At 40.8% G+C, this 24,148-nt stretch overlaps 1 protein-coding gene across 2 annotated transcripts in view; it reads right to left on the bottom strand.

Annotated features, from left to right (window-relative positions):
• Positions 1-6,637: 6,637 nt before the first annotated feature.
• LOC117825290 overlaps positions 6,638-24,148 on the bottom strand; it is an 84,766-nt gene continuing 67,255 nt past the window's right edge. The window contains exon 5 of one of the 2 annotated variants that reach the window (XM_034701051.1): positions 6,638-7,725. In XM_034701051.1, the coding sequence (XP_034556942.1) occupies positions 7,483-7,725 (243 nt within the window). In that variant the 3' untranslated portion in view covers positions 6,638-7,482. The remainder of the gene's footprint in view (positions 7,726-24,148) is intronic. The other variant, XM_034701052.1, reaches the window with a different exon arrangement.

Below are 24,148 nucleotides of genomic sequence, written 5' to 3'. Positions count from 1 at the left end.
AAAGATAACAAACAAGGATAAAGGGAAAGTTTGGCTTAAGATCTTGATCTTGGTGTTTCTGAGCGCACAGTAGAAGACCTGCAAAATAAAATAAGCAACATGAAAGCAGCTTTGCACAACAAGCAACGCCACCAACATGGTTCAGGTGGAGGACCGCCTGTCCCCCCCATTGAAAGATGAGGACTTGTTAAAGGAGTTGTTTGGGAAGGATTCACTTCATGGTGTTGCTGGTATGTTACTTAAGATTTATGTCCTGTCTCCTAAATCTAAATTTGCTGTATATTTTGACATCGTCATACTTTTCCAAAGGGTTCATTCGATCCCTAAATATTTGTTGTCTTCACATATTTTGTCTTAAACGTGAACGCATATGCACGATGTACGGCATCCTTTAAACAGCCCAACAGGTGCAGTTATCATGCCGTTAGCACCTGTAATGGTGGGGTCTACCTCCATGCATTCTAATGCTTTTTTGGGGCCCGTTTTCATTGCTAATGGCTGGACGTGCATACGGGCCTTAGACTCAGACTTGTGTCCTGATTTTCACAATACCCTGACCCTGACTCAACTCAGAGTCAGGGTTTAGTGTCTAGTCTACAGGCAGTTAATTGAATGCATCATACCTGTCTGCTGTAAAAGTTTAGTTGAATATCAAGTGACACTCTCTTGACATGCAGCTGAATATCTACTAATAGCTTGTGGAGTGTCAAGAATTGACTATCCAATTAAAGTCTTACCGAATAAATTAAACATGTTTGTCTACTAATCTAAAAAGTTGCACACAGTAAGCCCGGGCTCTTCCAGTGAATGTTTGAAGTTAAACTGCGGTCCTACTCCAGTAATGAGGACTTGACTCATACTTGACTCAGATTCTTCTCCAGTGACTTGTACCCAACTCAGACTTGTGGTTTGATGACACAACCTAACACTGCTGTTCACTGTGAGAATCTGCAGACTTAGAAACCAGGTCCTCCAACAGAATAACACCTGGTTGTTAATGTTGTAATGTGCTGTGAGGTCATGTGAAACCCTCAGCCTTTGTGCTTTACACACTAAGAGCAGGCTCTTTAACTAAAGAAAGAAGACATCTGACATATGCATTAGAGGATTACATGGATTTAGCAGAACCAAAACCCTTATTGTAGTTCTACTCAGCAGTGAGACATTTTAATATTAAGGGCACAAAAGGCAAAACACAGCACTCACTTTTTCTCAAATGTTTCTTCCTCTTTAGAAACCAGCTCTCAGTGGTATAAAAAGAGGCCAAACATCTCAAGAATCTATCAATAGAAAGATGCAACATTCTTCAAACTCTGAAAAAGCCTAAACCTGAAAAGCTTAAAGCTTTCAATAGTCGAAACAGACGTACTTCTGTGTGTGAAACACATCTTTTTAGGCATGAAGTCTTTCACATGTAGGTCTCAGTGTGTCCAGTTGTGATCCTGAGGGCTTGCTTTAGGCTACACACACTCTGGCAGCCAAACTACATCTCCTCTGGCTTTTACTAACAACAGCTTGTTTCAGCTGATTAAACTTTCAGAGGCGTGAATTGGAAAGGTGTGGATTACATTTGACAAGTTTGGTTATGATTCCTGCTGTGTGATTAATATGCAAGCCAACAGAAAGACAAAGTAGCTTTTTGATCTCTAAGAGGTGTACACTTAATGTTTAAGTGTTCCATAGAAGTGAATTTCATCGTACTGTGTCTGACCTGAACAAGATACAGGAGATCAAAAGCTAGCAAGAAGCTTGAGAATGCAGACAAATGTTTGATCTCTTTTCATCAAGTTGACAGAAATCAATATCCAAATTAGGGCCATCACAATATCAGGTGTTCAAATCTCAATTATAGTGGCCAAAATAATTCATGACAGCAATGTTATGCAAATATTTAGTTTGTAAACTGAGAAAAAAACAACGCTTCCAGTCAAATTAGGAAAGGTAAGGCAAGGATGGAGCAACATGCTATATCATAAACTTTCCTAACTGACTCGAATGCCATCATCAGTTTCTGATGATGTTCAAAGTTATAATTTATCTGCATAATCAGCCTTCGACAGAACCTTCTAGTCAATTACTTCAGCGTGTGATTCTGCATTGCATATTTTTCAAGGACACCATTTTTTTTTTATGAAATCCAAAAAACTCCCAATCTGGTGAGGTTTTTTTTTGGATGTAAGTAAAGTATCACACCTTTTTTCTCTGTCATCTTGTCTGATGGTGATTCTCACTGCAGGAGAAGCCACAAACTGCAGGAAAGGCTAGCTAGCTAGCTGGTTACTGATTCTTCCTGTTAGCCCACTGTTTCGTCTTTCACACCAAACAACTTTGCCCACATCATGTCTTTTTCAAGCAGCGGGCAGTTGTGATAAAGGAATCACTGAAAAACCAACAAAGTAGCAGGTGTAAAGTGGCATCATTTGCTGCATCAGAGCCATCAACTCTTCTCAGGAGGTGGTGGAGACCAAAAACTGAGCAAATAGTTGAATAAATATTGACTCTCTTTTGCCAGTTTGACACAAACAAACCTCCAAATAAAGTGAACTAGGTGCCAGGAGTACATTAAACTATCACTTAATAAAGTGTTAGTTTAATGTAATGTTTTAAGCTTGCAAGAAAATCAAAGTTCACTTAAATAAGCCAACAGAAAGGTAATGAATCCTCCACATTCATGTGTTTCCTTTAGAAAAAGGAGGCTAGGACATTGATTTGTATTAATATCCAAATATGCTGAATGACAGAACATGAAATGAGAGATACTATGACAACCTGTAACAGCTCCAAAGCTCATAGGCTTTGTGCATCATGGAGGGAGGACAGAAAAGTTTAAGAAAGCGCGCCAGAAAAGTAACTGTAAAGGCTGATTTATACTTCTGCGTCTCCCCTACGCAGCAGGGGCTGACGCGGACATGAGCACCACATACTTGTGCGTCGGTGTGTCCGTGTCGCGCAGCAATTCTCCGCCGAAACGCCTGAGGGCAGTGCGGTCTCTCTGATAGCCGGCCGCCTGCTTCCGGTCCCGCTACGATCTCTGTTTACTTTTCCACAGAGTTTCAGAGCGTGTTCTGTTAATCTACAGCTGATACATGTTGCTGTTTATCATACAGACATGATTACATGAAGAATAGAGAGGAGGAGATGAAATACACGGCTGATGTGCGGCCGATGTCCGGGATCCCGGAAGTGTTGTAAATGCGGGAAAGACAAAGCCGCCGAGCGGACCAATCACAGAGCTTGCGGGCCGCGTCGGCTCTACGGGGAGTTACATTTTGGAGGAGGTGCACGTCAGCTACGTGCGTAGGCCACGGCGTAGGTACGGGAGCTACGCGGACCCCCGGCGTAGGGTACGCCAATGATTCAACGCAGAAGTATAAATCAGCCTTAACGGTGGGTAAGCCAACTGTTTTGATTTGATGGGAACCTCAAATCTGAGACATGTATAATAAACGTGTCGACAACAATGTCAACAGAATAACTACAAAATTGGTAGTTTGTGAAGTTTAATGTTAAACTGCATGACTTTTTTTTCACACATCAGATACATTGTTAATATTTACATCAAACATAATCCAAATAAAAAAACAGGTTTAAATGTTTCACATCATTTCAGCTTGGGCAACAAAAAAGATCTCACGACCCTAATTAATATGTATTCAGGCATTATCCTTCCACAAATATACAATAATTGTCAAAAGAAATGTGCTGTAGGCCTATATATATGTATATATGTTTAAAAAAATAAAAACTAAAATGTTACAGTCTTACAAAAACACAAAACAACAAGGTTGAGGGTGAAAACCAACATGGCAATTATCTTCAGGACATTCAAAAGAATCAAATGTGACTGAAAATGTAAGGATTCAATAGTGAAAATCAATACACGTAAATGCCATTTCAAGCTTTGTGGCAAGTCGTGGCACTTACTGTAACAGTAATGTAACAATAATCATTGTTAGCATTTGAATAAACAAGACAAGGAAGGATCTCATGAATGTGTCACAAAAATACTAAGTTGTGTTTCCGTGTTTTTTTGTTTTTTTTCTCTTCTCACATCAGTTACAGCAATATCAAACTCCTTCAGCGGTTTGCAGCCGCGTCTTAAACTAAATGCTAGCACACAAATCAAGCCATTGCAAGACAACAAGGTGAGCACAGGAGAAAGTCTCACAAGTTTTACTCTATTCCCATTAACCACCATTAAGAGTAAACACTAAATTACCTTCAACACCTCAAAGGTTGTTTTTTTTATCACATTAATCACAAACACATCTATTTTCTTTTCTTTATTTTTTCCCCAAACATACATCTGACATGGCAAAAAATGTGAACTTTCAGTTTATGCAAATTTGCTGTGTCTAGAGGGCTTGTGTGTGTTGGAGGCAGTATCCTGAAAATAGGCTCGTTCAAGTGCGTTAGCTTATGTATGGTCTGAACTCAACAGTCTCATGTGGAAAAAGGGACTCTGAAAATAAGTGAGGTGCTGTCGTATATAACTACGCATTCTCTACAAAAATACAGTAGCAAGCTTTCTCTTGAGCGTTTCTACAACTGATTTGAAACTCATAGACTATATTAGTACAAATCATATTCAGAAAAATATTTAAATATGTAAGTCGTGTGGGCTGTCCTTGAAAAAGTCTTTCCCTTTTTAGTGTGGGGAGGTCAACTTAAATGTTTTTTCTTTTTTTTTTTTTTCCCAGGACAACCCAGGTACGTGATTGTCTTCACCTGTTACACCCGCATAAAGAACAACTCCTGCTGGTTGATATACACAATGCAAAGGACGCATAATGCAATGAGCCTCAAACCAACCTCCTTGTGGAACTCAAAAATTGAACATACAGATATGGAAAAACATGGCATATGGCAAGCGAAATGTAAACCAGGAAAATGTAGCACATTGCCAATCAACTAAGTCTATTTCCTGCCAAACAAAGGTGTTGAATGTAAACGCTGGCAAGAACGCATATAGACAAAATGGAACTACAGTGGGGCAAAAAAGTATTTAGTCAGCCACTGATTTTGCAAGTTCTCCCACTTAGAAAGATGAGAGAGGTCTGTAATTCTCAAAATGAGGAAAAAAATCCAGGAAATCACATTGTAGTAAAATAATTTATTTGTAAATTATGGTGGAAAATAAGTATTTGGTCACCCACAAACAAGCAAGATTTCTGCCTCTCACAGACCTGTAACTTCTCCTTTAAGAAGCTCTTCTGTCCTCCACTCGTTACCTGTATTAATGGCAACTGTTTGAACTGCTTATCTGTATAAAAGACACCTGTCCACAGCCTCAAACAGTCAGACTCCAAACTCAACCATGGCCAAGACCAAAGAGCTGTCCAAGGACACCAGGAAGAAAATTGTGGACCTGCAGCAGGCTGGGAAGAGTGAATCTACAATAGGCAAGCAGGTTGGTGAGAATAAATCAACTGTGGGAAATTGTAAGAAAATGGAAGACATACAAGACCATTGATAATCTCCCTTGATCTGGGCCCCACACAAGATCTCATCCCGTGGGGTCAAAATGATCATGAGAACGGTGAGCAAAAATCCTAGAACTACACGGAGGGACCTGATGAGTGACCTGCAGAGAGCTGGGACCAAAGTAACAAAGGCTACCATCAGTAACACACTACGCCGAGAGGGACTCAAATCCTGCAGCGCCAGGCGTGTCCCCCTGCTTAAGCCAGTACATATCCAGGCCCTTCTGAAGTTTGCCAGGGAGCATATGGATGATCCAGAAGAGGATTGGGAGAATATCATGTGGTCAGATGAAACCAAAATAGAGCTTTTTGGTAAAAACTCAACTTGTCGTGTTTGGAGGAAGAAGAATGCTGAGTTGCATCCCAAGAACACCATACCTACTGTGAAGCATGGGGGTGGAAACCTCATGCTTTGGGGCTGTTTTTCTGCAAAGGGGACAGGACGACTGATCCGTATTGTGAGATTTTAATCTCCAAAACCTCCTTCAATCAGTGAGAGCATTGAAGATGGAACGTGGCTGGGTCTTCCAGCATGACAATGATCCCAAACACACCGCTCGGGCGACGAAGGAGTGGCTCCGTAAAAAGCATTTCAAGGCCCTGGAGTGGCCTAGTCAGTCTCCAGACCTCAACCCCATAGAAAATTTGTGGAGGGAGTTGAAAGTCCGTGTTGCCAAGCGACAGCCCCAAAACATCACTGCTCTAGAGGAGATCTGCATGGAGGAATGGGCCAAAATACCAGCTACAGTGTGTGCAAACCTGGTGAAGACTTACAGGAAACGTTTGACCTCTGTCATTGCCATTAAAGGTTATCTTACAAAGTATAGAGTTGAACTTTTCTTATTGACCAAATACTTATTTTCCACCATAATTTACAAATAAATTCTTTAAAAATCCTACAATGTGATTTCCTGGATTTTTTTTTCTCATTGTGTCTCTCATAGTTGAAGTGAACCTCTGAAAATTACAGACCTCTCTCATCTTTCTAAGTGGGAGAACTTGCAAAATCAGTGGCTGACTAAATACTTTTTTGCCCCACTGTAAATGTCTTTGGCAACTACTGGTAGATAATTATAATAATAGTCATAATAATCATAACAACAGTGTGGATATATAGGTAGTAATACATGGAGGAATAGAGGAAAGTAATACTGTTTGATCTCAAGCCCTTTGTTTTTCTTAGTGCTTATGAGGATAACATTCGCTTCCAATAGTCCGAAATATCCAGTCAAACTTCATAACAGCAGAGCTATTATGAAAGGTAACAAAGGATTTAGATGAGGGACTGCCAATTCACATCTTCACATGACAACCTGTCATTTCCTGTCATTAAAGGGGTAGTCAATGTCATTAAAAATTGATAATTACTTTTACAAATCATATGGCATTTGTTTTCTTTTTTTCACCAGAACACACCCGATCACACATACAGTACAGTATATTACTTTCAAAGAAGCAAGCATATGATTGACAGACAAACAGAACAAACAAAAAGAAGCACGATGCTATAAAAAGGTCACTACCACTGTGGGAAATGTAAAAAAAAAGAAGAAGAAGAAGAAGAAAAAATAACATCTTGAGTGATACATGGTATATTCTGTACACGGTTTAGACGGCTGGCTAGAAACCAAATATTCAAAAGGTGAGGAGGCAGTCAAAAAACAAACAGGGAGTGTGGGCGAGTGGGGTTGGAGGGGAAAGAGTGCTGGAGGAGGGTAGTTTGTGTCGGCTACGCTAACATCACAAGGTGAGTGGGGGTCTTACAGACAGCCTCAGTGTAGTGCACAATACACGGGGGGGGTTTCAAGGGACTCAGGGCCACAAATTACAGACACTTTCATCATGTCAGGGAGAAGCCCACACGTGGTTTAAGCGTAGAGAATAAACAGAAGCGAGGTGGGAACGGATGCACATCCCTTCAGCAGAGCTTTTATTTTTCCACGAGGCGTCTGTGGCACTATCACGTCGCCTCTTGCAGAGCTAAAAGTTATGTAGCATGTCACACAGATTGCTCCTTGGGGAACGTGTATGGAGGGCGAGGGCCAGGGGCAGGGGCGGTGAAGGTGGTGTTGGAGTACATGGGCTCGCTGGGTGGCTGCTGTGTGTAAGGGTGCTGAGGCAGGAAGGTAACAGGATAGGCTGGAGCGGGCTGAGACTCGGGGTACTGTTCCATGTTGGCGACGCGCTGGTAGCTCATGTATTCAGCCGGGTTCAACAGCTCTTCTGGACGCCTCCCAGAGTCCTGCAGGGAGAGGATGAAAGAGGAGGAGAGGAGATAATTCTGCAGGGTCACAGAGTTGACTTTAACTAAAGAAGGTCTACTGAACCCAACATCACAACAGAACATAACAGTGCGCAGCAGAACATGAAGTGATTTACTAAACACACATTTTGAACTGTAGTTTGCGATAACACAGTTCAGCTACAAACTTCAATTTAAGCACAATGGTAATAAATATTCATGCATGTTTCTCTACACTGAGCTACAAACAGGGTTAGATAAACTAATACCCTCTGAATTTATGCAGTTTTCTGCTGCTTTGAGGTCTTTCCAAAACACTTTGTTTGTTCCAGAACACCTCTATTAACTTGTGAGATAAAACACAAGGCTTTTATTACGAGGAGCTAAACCAGAAGTTTTTGTTTTATGTTACAGGAATGTGAACAGCACCAGATGTGGCATTAAGGAAGCCACAAGTTGATAACTGGCTGCTAACATTTCATATCAAGGTCTTTGTTTTGATGAATCAGAGATGCAGGCACAAGTGGAGATTTAAGGCCGAATTCCACCAGGTCCGTCTTCAGTCTGTCTATGATCCGTCACGGCACTGGATCTGATTGGTTTCTATTCTAGTCAATGTGTTAACTTCCACTGGATCTGCTCCGTAGCGTTCCGGCTGCGTCTCTGATCCGGCAGGTCAGAACGCAACAGATCAGATACGCAAGACTTCTGTTTTTGCCGGATGCCGGAGCACGACGCATCAATTCAGCACAGAGCAGATGGAGCGGGACAGGAAGTCAGGCACCAAAACAAAATAAAAACATCCCGTTCATTTTCAGAATAAAACACTCTGTCGGTTTTAACTTAAAGGCACTATGAGGAGTTTTTAACTGGTTGAGAAACAGATTGAAAATGATACTGATGCCTCTTTTAGACCCTCAAAAGCAAACAAGACCATCCACAGCAACACTGATAGATTCTCTGTTGTCATTTTTAATACCTGAAACTGCTCTGAGGGGGTAGGTGTCAGATCAGACGATTGACATCTTGCTTTAGAAACACCCTGTTATGTCTATTTTCATGGCAAATAATCACACCGTGTGATACATCTGTGTGTTAAACACAACAGGATGAGGTTATTGTCTGAAGATACAAATTTTGCATGAACAGGATAAGAGCTAAGAGGTATCATGTTGTCTACAAGGGGGCGCCAGAACAGCAGCTTTAAGTATGACAACAAAATGTCATTTAGAGCGGAGGCAGGCCTGGAGTCAACAGGTCAGAGGTTTTCACAGGACGATAAAGACAACATGGACGAGGAGAGGAGGATGAGGAGAATCCTTGATATAGTGATTGCCGTGGGAAAACCTCAGTCACATGACTCCAGCTGTCCGTGCTGCATCCCGAAAATGCAACCGATGGGTGTTAACGGACGAGAGAGCATGGAGCTGGACCGCAGCGGATCAGAGATGGACTGGACACGGATCTGGTGGAAGTCCTGTGTAATACTGCTTAAGTCAAACTGCAAAGCTGTAATGAGAGGGTCTGGATATAGACACTGAAAATAGTAGAGATGTCTGGCATCAGCTTTTTCAGTCTACATCTGGATAAGAATAAAATAACTAATAAAGGTTACCTGTAGTTTGATTAACTGAACTGATTTCATTTATTGAATTTGGTTTGGTTGGTTTGCATTGTTGAAAATGTCAAAACTTGGAGTCAAACAGTGTTCGATTTAAAAGGCACACCGTGGCAATGTTGCATTTAATTTGATAATGTTTGTGGACACATAGAAGAGAAGCTGAAGAAAGAAAGAATGGTCAAAATTGGTGAGGCAGAGCCAAAAATATCCTGACTTTTAATCCCTTACTTTGATGAAACTCCCAAAACATGCATGAACTACATTTCCCATCATGCAGCTGAAATCCTCCTTTCTTTGGAACTCCAACCTTTTCCTTTCAAACCTCTAAACCTCAGTTTTTAAATGTATATAGCAAACCCAGTGTGAAAAATAACCATGATGACATTATGAGAGTCAATTCCTCAAACCAGAGGAAACACACTGACGGGCCTAAAACGACTGTTTCAGCAGGCTGAATATAGACAAGCTGTGTGTTCTATGTGTTAAAAGATGGAGTGCTATCAGCTGTTTGAAGGATTTCATAGAAAAGTACCTCCCTGTTATAGTCATTTATATTTTATTAAGGATTCAGGGAGACTTGTGAGAAGCGTTTTCACAGCAGACTTTGTAAAACCTTCTTGTTTTCCATCTTAATTGAGCTAAAACTGCAGCCGTTCTGCTGTGTTTGTGTTACATCATCATGTTTAAAGCAGCATCCTCTGCCCGACTGTTTTTCTATTAGAATTCAAAACACAATGTTTCTAGTTCACTTCAAAGTTTATAATGGCTTTAAGATCTTTAATGGAGCTGTGAACATTGTGTCCTGAGTACGCCAGCCGCCATTCTGATGTCCCTGAATCTACTTTTATTCAGCTGTAACCTGGAGTACTGAGTTAAGAGTCAACAAGTCTGTAAAAAAAAATGAGAGTAGGTTTATGTATTTATTTTGCATCATTCTGTGTTGGTTGTGTAAGATTTTAATCAAAAGGTGCTGGTGCTGGAAGAGGATTTCAGTAGTCTGCTGTGCTTTGTGAGAGCACATCACACTCAAATGTCTCTATGAATTTAATCCACTGACGGGAGAGAGAAACATATATTTCTCATGTACCGCTGTACTGACATTTAACCCCTTACTGACTTTAAACCATGCACCAATATGTGTTTGAGTGGGTGGAGAGTCAATTTCCAGAAACCATGATTGTACTTTACATCGACACTACTAACCACTATGCCCCCTGCTCATTATACTGGAACGTACACAACACAAGCACTGCAGGCCATGAAATCACTGCATAAATTAACACTGTATGGTCACTCATCTTTATCTGCATGGATGTAAATGTGACGCCCTCAGTCGCACAAAGTCAAATTAAATGTTTTTGGCTCAGAGGGTTTTTACAGAACGACCACATTAACTCAAAATACTAAAGCCTGGTTTATATATATATGACTCTAGGCCATAGCTATGCAGTAGTGGCTGAGTAGTGGGGTCTGCATGTTAGCATCGCTCTGCAATACTCTGCCGAAACACTAGTCAGGAGGTGCAATTTCTGTGGCAGTCATATCCACACTTTCTGGTTCCACTACATTCCCTCTTCCCATTCTCCCACACAGGAGAATGTGGATACTCAGCGTATTGTCTGAACGTATTATGTTGAAGTTGAAGTTGATAAATGTTGAGGAGCAGTTGATCTTACTAGAAGTGTTGCAAAGAAGAAAAGAGAGACGACGCCTGAGGAGATGTAATGTATAAGGCTGATGTACGGCATTCAATTTGGCACATAGGGACACTTTGGAGGAGGAGAACGTCAGGCTACATGTGTAGACTTCTTTGTAGGTACAGGACGAGCCATTTAAACAATGATCTCATCTCTATAAGTGTTTTGGTGAGGGGACAGAACCATGAACAGACCTAGAACTGTTTATGTGTGAAGCTAAATATGAGAAAAGGAAAGCCTATAGAGTTTTGAAAGCTAACAAGGATTTCAATGAACTAGTCAAGTCTGCTGTCCTGTTGTTTGCACCGATGTTTGTGTGTCAACTTGAAAAAGACTGGTATTCGATCATCACCTGACGTTCACAGTCCCTCCAGGATTTCGCGGGATTTTTTTGTGATTGTTGCAAACCAAAAAGCTTGAATTTGCAACAGCTTTTTGAAAAAATTGCGGTGAAAGTTGCGATTGTTTTTTTTTTTTGCTTTTTTCCCCCAATAACATCTCAGGGGCAAGTAAATATGCTAAATTACAGTTGTTTTTAGAAAACATTCTTGATGTGGCCACTGACTGTATTTTGATTCTCTTGATTCACAGAAAAATGCCATGAAAGGACTGTATTGCACATTTACGACGGTCCCTGAATGCACCTCGCAGCGACTGATGCACAGTCAGTTCACGGCACTCTGAAGTGAATCTGAATCTTTGATGACAAGGAGTTGATCAAAACTTACTGAATGTGTCTGATGTATCACCAAACTGGATTAAATCAAGCTGTAGATGCAGAGCTTTTTACGGTAACCACGGCAACAACGTCAAACATCAAATAGTAAACAGACGTCCCCCGGTTGTGTCTTTGTCACTAACGCACACCGGGACAAATCATCAATGAAGATGAGACAGATGCATGGAGGTGAGGAGAGCTGGTTCATAAAGCACACCTGCTGCAGGTAGAGACCAAGCTAACACTGAGCCCCTCAATCTATAAATAATAACGTTGTCATGGTCACTTGTCCTGCCTGCTGTCCCCTTTTCACCCGTTCTCTGTGCGTGTTTTATTGCTGAAAAGTGCCGATCAAGTGAGGACTTACATTCATGTTCCAAGGAAGTCAAATTGATGACAAAACGCGCTGATTGGTTGAATTTGCGTTGATAGTTGCGATTGCGAAATCGCAACTTCCTGGAGGGACTGATTATTGTTAGTGTGATTATATTAACAATTATTCTGGTGCCATATGATTCTAGACATAAATGACTGGAAATAAAGGACTTCTTATAAAAGGCATTGTGAGGGCTACATGTTGAGATAAGCACAAAAGAGCTCAGGGAGACAAAGGGTGAGCGGTGATTGTGTGTGAAGGTGAATCAGTGTTTTCACAGCAGACGACGTGAGAGTAAACCTGACCTGACACACACGCCGGGGACATTGACAGAAGCGTCTGAAGATCTTGTTTGTTTCAGGTCAGAATGAAGAACAATCAGACAGCTGAGGAAAAAGTTCATCTGCTGTGTTGACATAGCTTTGGTTATTTCAAGCAGAATTTAAAAGCAACAGTCTGAGGAGCACTTTGTCTCAAAGCTGTCAGGGTGAGGGGGTGTGGGGCGCGGGTGCGGACCACAGGGGTTCTTAAAGTTGATATGAAAAGGAATAACCACAAAAATGGCAAGCGATCAGAGGGAGAGGGGAAAATCAAAATAACGAAGGCTGAAACCAAGAGACTCCAAAACCTCAACAAGGCGTTAATATGATGAGAGAAACTGAACCACAGCTGCAGAGCCACTGACTGGAACCAAGATATGAAGGAGACCAGTTTAACAAAACTAAAAGGGCTGCTAGAGATGCCTTGGGAAAAGACCCACCTAACTTCAAATAACTATTTTCTCAGGGATTTATAGTGTTTGTGTTTATGGAGATATCACAGGAGAGCTCCTCTCAATAACTCTGAAGGTGAGCTAATGAGTCAGCACAGGGAGCTGGAGCCCAGGAGTATATATATAAGCTTCCCCCACCTGCTGCAGATCAGGGGGCAATCAGGCACACACACCTGACCCTGCACTGTGCTGATTAGTTCACCAAACTCAGAGGCTGTTTCCGAAACGGCCTGCTACTTACTACTTACTAATGTAGTAGGCAGTAGGTATTGCCTACTACATATTGCATTTGAATTTAGTATGTAGTATGACTGTTCTGTCCGATCTGTCATGCAGCATGCTGAGCCAGACTTCGCTGGATTTCTGGTTTCTGAAAGCGGAAGTAAACAACGGCGAAGCCGATAAATAAAATGCTTATTTAGCATCCATTTATGATTTAAAAAGTTAGGAAGTGGTTTATATGTAATTTGATAACTTTCACAGCACCCAAAAACAGATTTCATCCCGTCAAAAAATGAGGAAAAAGAAAAAGCAGAACGAGCGCTGTGCATTATGGGAAACAGTACGCGAGGCAGACTGGTCCGATGCATACTGAGATATTTTCCTGAATCAGTAGACATCCGGGGAGTTTTGGCATACTGCAGATTTTGCTCTTGTTCACATACTACTTACTACATACTGAATTTTGGACATATCAGTACGTACTGCTAGTATAGTAGGCGATTTCGGAAACAGCCAGAGTGTGGCAAAATTGAGTGCCCCTCACACAAAACACATTAGTCTGGAGTCTGACATCGTAGAGATGATAACATGTCAGCCTGATGAAAAACACAATCAGATGAGGAATTCTCAGACTGGTGAAAACAAAGCAACAAGTTTGTGATTTTTAAAATCAAATCTATTTTCAAAGCATTAGTTTGACAGTTTTGGAAATACTTGTATTTGCTTTCTTAGACAGAGTATACTTCTTTAATATAAATGAAGCTGGAGCTGGCAACCAGTCAGGTAAGCACAAAGTGTCACAGTTATCACCTGCCACACCTGCTCAGCCTCTCAGCCCACTACATTTCCACTCCCCTTCGTTTACCTGAACCACACTCTCCTCTTTAAGCCAACACAAATCACCTGTTTCTCATTACCTGCTGCCAGTATTTAAGTCCCGGTTTCAGCTCACTCAGTGCCAGATTGTTCTCACTGCAAATGCAAGACTCTCCAGCACTTTTCCTCGGACTGATCTCCCGGTTTCGACCCTGCCTGTCCCCGACCTTCCTTCCTCGTTTCTGCCCTGGTAACTACCTCAGCCTTCTGTCCCCGACCAAGAGATTTGCCTGCTCCTCGTCTGTTTCCAGCCTGATCCTCCACACAGCGAAACCAGCTTCTCAACAGACATTGTGTGACCGGGTTAGTAAAGACTGTTACCTGCTGTTTCCTCCGGGCTCCAGTGTGCTGCTTTTGGGTTCACCCTCACACCCATAACACAAAGACTGCAACAAAGCTAGCATGGCTCTTCTAGTGTTAAAAAATCTTCCAATAAAGATCAATAAGTGATGAAATAAAGAAATGAAACAAAGAAGTCTTTGTGTTTTTCCAGTTGAGTTTGACGTCTGTCTAAACTTTGGTTGATCTTTGAAGGTGCTTGTCAGAGCATTTCATCTTCTGAGGTTATTGGCTGCTGTTAGCTGTAAACCATATTTTTCTGGGCTTGTTCTATCTGACTCAAAAACAGGAAGAAGTAATTGGAAAGAAAGCTAATTAGCATGTCTCCCCAAGTGCCAAACTCTTCCTTTAGTCCAACGATATTAGGTTAGACATGGTATTTTTGTCTCGACTCGTAGGTGGTTGAAATTTGAGTTTTTCTGGGAAGCCAGAGTCAGAAACAGTCCACTGAAAATCAAACAGAAGAGCCTCCACCTCACATATAAGTTTGTTTTATTTGTTCACTTTATAATGATTTATTTATGAGGTTACACAATATCTGATGTAAGTGCCTCATTTATTTTTTATGCAGGAAGCATACCTTAGGGAAAGTATCTGTCAGACTTGCATGTATATAAAAGGGGGGGCGGGGGTATTAAGGTCTGGTTCTTTCTACCATGGATGTGAAAGTGGTCAAACAGATTTCCAGGAGGGTTTTTTGGATGGGACAATTCAAGGAGGCTGAGCTGATCTCTAAAACCTGCTGAGAGCAGAATATCTGCTGCACTGACAGAAACACCTACACAGTGGTTTACATTTACTGGAGTGGAGCTCAAAAAGTATTTTATACATTGAACAACACTAACAGCCTGCTGTCAGGAAATAAAACACACCTGCATTGCTGTTAGCCACAGGTTCTTTGTTCATTCTATGTTAAAGGTGACATCATGCAAAATTTACTTTTGAATGGTTCTCTACCTGAAATATGTGTCCCTGGCATGTCTACAAACCCACCGAGAATGAAAAAAATCCATTCTGCCCCTGTTTTGATTTCTCCACCTTTCTGTGAATGTGTCTAAAACGAGCCGTTTCAGACTTCCGTGTTTTTGTTACGTAACAACAATATCCGGTCTGTCACGGAGTCAGAGCTCGGAGCTTGTTCAGCCCATAGACTGTATAAAATAACACTGAATCCCCCCTTTGTTTTTCATTACCTGCACAAATGTGTGCTAACAAGGAGCTTAGGAGGGAGGCATTCTAGTTGTAGGCTGTCTTAATAAACACAAAGGTCGGTTTTACTCCCCACGTCTGCAGATTTGAAGATCTAGTGGATGATTTTTATTTGTCATGGATAAGTGCTAGCGCTAGTTAGCATAGCTACATAGCTACATGTTCATAGCTGTAGCTGTGTACCAAGACACACGTCGACATACTGACAAATAAAACAAGAAACACTAAATCTGTGACCAATCCTTCAGAAAAGGTCCCGCTGCCTTTCTGGCAGAGGTCGGTTTTACTCCCCACGTCTGCAGATTTGAAGATCTAGTGGATGATTTTCATTTATCATGGATAAGTGCTAGCGCTAGTTAGCATAGCCACATAGCTACATGTTCGTAGCTGTGTACCAAGACACACGTCGACATACTGATAAATAAAACAACAAGAATCACTAAATCTGTGACCAATCCTTCAGAAAAGGTCCTGCTACAGGCGCCTCTCCATCAGGATCAGATTCTGGATCAGATTCAGAGGGTTGAAGTAACGCGGGTCTGTGAGCAGCCGTGTATATTCAGCCAACATGTAAACATTAGATCAACGTGCTGGAGAGCCGAGGGCACATCCACTTCCTGAGGGGGCGTGGTCAGAGAGAAAACAGAGTGTTCTGAGGAGGACTGAAGAAGAGGGTTTTTCAGGCATGCCAAAATCTGATTTCAAAGTGGTTTTTTGAGCATAAACTTTAAAGACATGTTTTGGGGACCTCTTAGACCAATATATATTGATGAAAAAAGCGTGATATGTCACCTTTAAGTGGAGCTTATATTTATCCACACATTTTCACAGTCCGTCAATCCAAACTTTAAGAAAAGTTGTCTGTTTATCATTTTCTTTTTTGTTTTGAGTAAAGATTTACTTGTGTGTTATTTCACACAAATATTCATGATTTTGACTGAAGCCTGGAGCCCTCAAACACTTCTATGATCAGTTTAACCTCTAGCTTTTGTTAATCAATGCTTTTTTAAAGGCTGAAGTCTTTTCACTGTCGGATGATGTTCAGCAGAAGTCAAGCTGAAAGTGTCTTTTCTTGTCTGTAAGACTTTCAACATTAAACTCCGGGCATCGGGCCAAGGATTCGGATGATTCAGGATAATGGTCGATTGGAAGACATTCTTACTTTTTAAAGGAAATGTAATGTTTTGTAGGTCACTAATGGCAAAAGATTCTTTTTGACTTGAAGAATTAAAGCAGCACTTGGTCGAGGGTTTTATGTAAAATTAAACATCTTATCCACTTCAGTCAAAAAAAAATTAGTGAAGCAAAGAAAAGCATCTCCCACTTCTCTGTTTTGTTGTATTTTACTTATGTTTGAACTCATGTCAAGACTGAAGTTTTAAATATTTTGTAGCCATGGGAAGTAAAAACACTTCTAAAAGCAGAAGGTTGTTGAAAGCCATCTTAAGCAGTGCCTTGGTAAGCCACTTACAGGATGACTTGTGGTCACTGCCTGCCTCAAATTCAGAAAGTGCTGGCGCTTGTTTGGCCTTGTGGTTAAATCATGCGCCCCATGTACAGAGGGGGTCATCCCTATGTCCCCACAGCCTAATGGTCCCACAGCCCTATGTTCCCACATTTCTAGGACATTTTCAAAATTAGGTCTTGTGTTCCTACATTTCCGTTCAATTTAAGCCCTATCCTCCCACAAGATTTTTTGGAAGCACGAATGAATGAATAAACATTGAGCTGTGGGAACATAGGCACGCTCCTGTACAGAGGACATAGCTCTCAGGCGGGTACCCATGTCCTGTTCCAACCAGAGGCACTACCCGCTCTCTCCTTGTTTCCGGCTCTATGCACGGTCCTATCCTCTCAATAAAGGTCTAACAAATCCAAAAATTAACTTGAAAACCTCTGAAAGTGAACAAAGCATGTTGATTAAAAACTTTGTTAATACAACTACTAAGTCTGTTTTTGACACTACAAAGAATCATCAGCAGCCTGTTGCACCAGCTGTGCATAAGTTGAGTCCTAAGTGAGGGTGTAAAGTCCTCCCCAAACCATACGTTGAAACTAGTTAGTTTGTAACTTAAGTTGTGACATAGTTTGGTTGCACCACGGAGACGTAAGGTTCATCTTAACTAGTAGACAGTAACGTCCAAACTAACCAAAACATTGTCGCAGATATGATGTTTACACTTCCAGCAGCCAATCAGAGGAAAGCACCACTTTTGATGCATTGTTATCTTTCGTGCCTAATCGTCTCAGAACTGACCAACGGCTGAAACAAACTAAAGTAAGGTGATAACTACAGCCTCAATCCTTAATCTACGGTGTGTGTATAATAACAGTGACATCGAGTGGTACAATTATCAACTACAACATATGTTAATCATAGGAGAGCAAATCTTGGTCATCATATTTTTCCAAAGGAATTAATCTCTCGCGGATATCCCGTATATACAGTCTATGGTTGCAGACGTCATATAGCTGGGAGGACCCTCTGTATCTCTTCATCATCCCACTTTTCAAAACGACGCGCCATGGCAGCCGATATACTGTATGGAGGACTTTACACCTACTAGGGCCCAAGTGTAAGAATTAAGTTGCAACTTAGGCTTACGTTGGAACTATCTCAGCTGGTGCAACGCCCAAAACGTTAGTAGAGTGTAAACTTCATCCTAAATGAGAAATTACGTTCAAACTAGGCTACGTTTGAACTGGTGCAACAGGCTGCTGGTGTGTAAGACCATCTGAACCAGATTCACAGCTTTCTTTCAACAGGATAATGTCATGAACTGAGAATGCAGTCTGGTGCCAATGTTTGATTTCATGCCCCTTGGTGAGGGTTGCAATATCTTCTATTTTGATATCAAAGTCACTTTAATCTTTTGATATGGAAGATAGTTAGTATTTCAGTAAAGCTTCAAATGACAGTATCAGTAAAATATCTGATTAATCAGAGTACATTTTCCTCCATATCAAACAATGTAACAACACACAATTTGGATATGTCTGTGCATTTCAATATAATTCAGTGTGATACTATACAATTTGATAGGATTCCATCAGATATGATACGATACAATACGATGTGGTACGGTACGATACGATATAATACAATACAGTATGATACCATACCATACCATGCAATACAATACCATGCCATACCATACCTTATATTATACAATACCATATAATCCAATGCAATCTGATTTAAAATGACACAAACTGTTGATATGATTTTAAACTAAATTATATGAGACGATACAATAACACATGATAAGGCACAGCATGGTATGATACATGACCTGCAGTTTGTTTAACCCTGAAGAAGCTTAGCTTTTATCAACTTTTAGAAACATCAAGACATCTTTCTTGGATGTGAACGCACACTAAGCTCATGTGTGGCCTTGTTGCTTTCTTTGCACTATCCTTGGAAAGCTTTTGGACTTACTGACCCTGCTGGTATGATTTCTCCATGTGATGCTCAATGTTGAGCTACAGCTATCCAAAAATCTGTTAGTTACTGAGCTTTGATTCAAAGAAAACAACCTCCAAAACAAGATACACCATGACTCAACCCAAGCCAAGAGAAAAGAAACATAGGAGTGAGTCTGATTTGGATTTCAAGGTTCAAACCAACACTCTGAAGAAGTAAATCTGAGAGTGCAGTGATATTTCTCTTTATGCATCACAGTAAAACTGATGCATGCTGTTGAAAGTAACAGTCTGGACTATTAAAAATGACTCCCTAGAGGCCAGCCAGAGTTTATAGCCAGTTAGCTCCAACTAATTACTCCATTAACCTGTGGACATTCATCAAGAAAATATCACCTGGTTTTGCTAAATCATTGTTACTTAACTGAGTGTTTTATTCACACATTGTTTTAGTATTTTGGCTTGCTTGAATGAAGAGCCCTGGAAGTGCAAAACTTGGGGGGGGGGTCAAGACAGCAGGAAAGATTCAACACTGAAGTTCATCAGCTCTTTTCAAAGTTGATCAGAGGTCACTTGTGTGACTGTGCTTCACTGTCCATCAGGTCAAACTTTCTCCTTCTTGCCGAAATGAAAACTTTTTAATTCTTTCCATCTTTGTAAAAACATGAAGTACAAAGGTGAAAGAATGATCACTAATGCATACATTTAAAACTGAGCTTTATCTAAATGGAATCTGGCTCACCTTGAAGTCATTCTGAAGAACCCATATGTCAGACAGATAGCAAAACCTTGGAGGAAATATGGTCCAAATACCTTTTTTCATATCTGTAATAATAATAAATGTGTGCAAGGAAATACATCAGACTGTGATTAACGGACGACTGATTATTTAACTGATCAGTTTGAAGTTGAAGCCAAAAGGTGGAATAAAAGGCCTTTATTCTTCTCAGAGAATAAAAGGAGGAATTTGACATTCCGGGTTTGAAGTGGAGGTCCGGTCTCTGGCTCAGCAAACAAAGATTTTATTGAACGGTGCGACCTAATGACTGGAGCCAGTCAGGACCGGAGCTTAATGCTTATTACAAACAAGTTATGTTAACAGGCAAATCCCAGGAGGACTTTCATGTTGAAAATCTTCCTCTGCTACAGTCAAACATCAATTACTGAGCCGCTGACTGAACACCTTGTGAGAGCTGACATAACAGCTAAATCAATGCTCATTAATTTCTTTTCTCCGTCTCACAACTGTGTTATCTGATGGTTGAACATGTTTTCAGATCCGTCTCTAAACAGCGCTTGTTTTAGCGTTGATGAAAGTAATTGATTATACGAACGCACATTAAGTCGATTTTGATTTACTAATCAATCCAAAGAGGTTATTTAAAAGGTTAAAATTGCCACCATGTCAAGATCATTTCTCCAATTCTTATTCAATTTAACCTGTTTCAATGACATCCTTTGAACACCCCAGTTTTTTTAAAAATGAGGCTGCTCTGCGCCCCACAAAGATAACATTCATTTTTTACCCATATTTCCTGAGAGATGATGATAGTGTAATGAAGATTTTTAAGACCCACATCCAGAATAAATTAAGTTTCACTGGATATTTTTGGAAGACTTTGAGGAGCTTCTTCTTCCCACATGCAGCTGCCAAAGATTTAATACCAAAGATAAATCGGGGATGTTAATGCAGACTACAGCACATGGTTATGTATTAGAAATTATGTTATGCAAAAATATTAAAATCTGGTAACTTCTTCAGTCTAGGTCAGAAGAAAGAAAGAATATCTCCTCTTCTTGGTGAAATGCTGTTCTGGATATTTGGTCAGATTATAAAACTTTCCAATTCTCTGTGTTGATGGGGCTCGTCTCTGAGCATGTATTTCTAAATAATCAGCATGAATGAACAGTTAGACTTATAAAAGTGATGTTTGTGAGAGGATTTGATCCTGCACACTCACAGCACTTCTTCCTTGCTGCTCACTCTGTTCTGTGCATGCTGCAAAGTGTCTGCTGCTGCTACACTAGTTGCCTCCTCATGTGTAAAAATTGCAATAACCATTTTTAACAGAGGCTGTAATGGCTGCACCCAGCAATGCTTTTCAGAAGCTCTGCCTCCACTATGTACTTTACTACTTTCTTTTTCAGCGTCCTTCAAACTTCTGCAAGGTTCCACCCTGTCACCTAGAAATTACTTTCATATATTTAGTTAGCAGGAGTGAGCATGTTTTAAAAGAAACAAGCAGTTGTTTTCCCCATACAGTCTGAAGATTGTTTTTTAAATGATCTCTGCTCCTATACCAAGTTGGAAACAGTTAACAAAGAAGACATCTGCAGAAATGTAATTGGCATCATATTTCATTTGCTTTCTTGTGAATGCACGTTATACTACACAGAATTCCATCATTATACCCAACAATAATGTTTAGCCATTATTAACCCATGGCTTAGGCGAGGAAAGGATAATGGTTTTAAATATTGGAATGGTAGTGACATTTTTGGGGTTTGACACAACTAACCTGTTGTCTAAACCAGGGGTTCCAAAAGTGTGAGTCGGGATCCCCTGGGGGGTCACGAGACACAAATGGGGGGGTCGTGAGAAGTCTTCTAGAATACCTGTCACAGCCTGAGGGACGCACCATCCCATAATATCTGATTTTAGGTGAAGGTTTTATGAGCATACCGCATCAAGTGAGGACATTGAGATATGCTGTACACCATTGTTCATTAATGCATTTCAAATCTGTAATATATATAATATGTAATGAATATATATGTAATGTATGTGTATGAATTTTATGTGCTTTGGCAACAACATGTCTTGAATGTCTTGAAATTGAATTTTTTTTTTTTTTTAAGTTATTATTAAAAATAGTACATTTTACCAATTATAGTAAAGAATATCGACATAGTAGCAAACCTTGAAATAAAACCTTAAAAATAGAAAATGTAATGAGTTTTCTGCCTTTCTTTTTGCCAGATGACTCCTAAGTTTAGGGTTAGTGAACAGTTAGTCATCAAAAGTATCAGTAGCAGCAGGTTAATTCATTAGGGCACTGGAAACACGGCCACACGCTCATATTGGTAGTCTAATTTTCTGCAGACCAGCTAAATTAAGCCACATTTAATCACTTTGAGGGACAGTGGGGGTGACAAGTCTTTGGCACTTATATTTTGGGGGTCACGGGCTGAAAGGTTTGGGAACCCCTGGTCTAAACCTTAACAAATACTGAAATGAGGATGCCAATCTTGGTCCCCCATCTTAAAAACTCTACAAGCTGGTACAACAATGTCACACTTCTTTGTGGAAAGAGATGCAGAAAGATGTTTTACACCGAAGTAATCAGGAAATAAAACTAGTTTCAAATGGAATTTCACAGAGACAGTGTTGAGCGGGTAAGCTTTGCTTAAAGGTCCCATATAATGACAAACATGTTTTTCATTGCCTGTACATACTTGAGTCATTATCCAGCTTTAGAAAACCCTGAGAATGAACAAGCGGTAAAGCCTCATCATTGTTCCTGCAGCCCACCTACTGTGAAAACAAAGCTTCTAACAGGGGGATTTGATTTGGCTTCTGTGTTGACATAATGATAGGAGTGATTTGCATAGGCATGCATGCCAAACCATTACCACTTCCACTCCTCAACTACTTCTGCTTCCTCCTATATGCTTTCATGGTTTTGTTTCAGTGTTTCAGAGTCAAGATGTGAAATGTTAGAGCCAGACTTCTCTGTTGTTGGTTGAAAATAACATTATAAATGTCAATATTCTCTCCCAGCACAAATGACCAAGGACAACAGTGGCTGCTTTCTATTCATAACAACATGCCAGCTATAGTTAGTGCTAATTTATTTGTGTATTTGTGCCAACTATTTCACCTTGGACTGCTTCAACAAGGAGGGCTGATCACATGAAGTTACACACAAAAGGCAACAGGTAGGAATACCCTTCAAACGTTGACATATCACTCAGAGGTATGCTGTCGTAACCAAGGCTGAAACACTCAGATTCGGGGTCAGATTCAGGATCTTATGTGTGGAGGTTCTTCTGGAGGGCTTGCCGTGTTTGTTTTGGTGTTTTTCCACCTCTTCATCTACTGCACTCTCCTTCCTCAGACAACACTCAAGGCTGATTTATACTTCTGCGTTGAATCAACGGCGTACCCTACGCCGGGGGTCCGCGTAGCTCCCGTACCTACGCCGAGGCCTACGCACGTAGCTGACGTGCACCTCCTCCAAAATGTAACTCCCCCGTAGAGCCGACGCGGACCTCAAGCCCTGTGATTGGTCCGCTCGGCGGCTTTGTATTTCCCGCATTTACAACACTTCCGGGATCCCGGACATCGGCCGCACATCGGCTGTGTATTTCATCTCCTCCTCTCTATTCTTCATGTAATCATGTCTGTATGATAAACAGCAACATGTTTCAGCTGTAGATTAACATAACACGCTCTGAATCTCTGTGGAAAAGTAAACAGAGATCGTAGCGGGGCAGGAAGCAGGCGACCGGCTATCAGAGAGACCGCACTGCCCTCTAGTGTTTCGGCGGAGAATTGCTGCGCGACACAGACACACCGACGCACAAGTATGTGGGGCTCAAGTCCGCGTCAGCCCCTGCTGCGTAGGGGAGACGCAGAAGTATAAATCAGCCTTCAGGCAGCCAATCAGTGCAGTGCCTCTTTATCAAAGTGCCCCCATCCGCTCAGATCGCTACGTGGATAATTGGTTGATAAACTGAGAGGCTGCAGATCCTCCACAGAGGCTGGATTTGTGATAGTTTTCACAACTGTATTCAACTCTTTGCTTAAAACATAACTTGTACTTTTTTCAAAAAGCTTAAAAATATCATTATGGGTTTATTTTCTTTGTGGGGTTTTTGTGTATTGTGAAATCTTTATTTAAGAAACAATATATTGAAAGAGAAAAATATCATTATATGGGACCTTTAAAATTCACTTGTGTCCCTAAGCTAGGTTTTAGTTTTCTTCTGAATAGCAGACAGGGAAGCTTATGAAAAACACACTTCATTGTTATTCATCATGCATATTAAAGAACTTCTAATTGTACTCACTGTCATGTATAGATTTGTTTTTTTTAACAATGCAGTGAGGCTCATCATTGTTGTCATATTGGATCAGCAGAAAGAAGATAATTGAAACTACTAAATG

The sequence above is a fragment of the Notolabrus celidotus genome, chromosome 14 (genome assembly GCF_009762535.1).
Source record: "Notolabrus celidotus isolate fNotCel1 chromosome 14, fNotCel1.pri, whole genome shotgun sequence".
NCBI lineage: Eukaryota > Metazoa > Chordata > Actinopteri > Labriformes > Labridae > Notolabrus > Notolabrus celidotus.
This window is presented reverse-complemented; position numbering and strand designations above follow the sequence as displayed.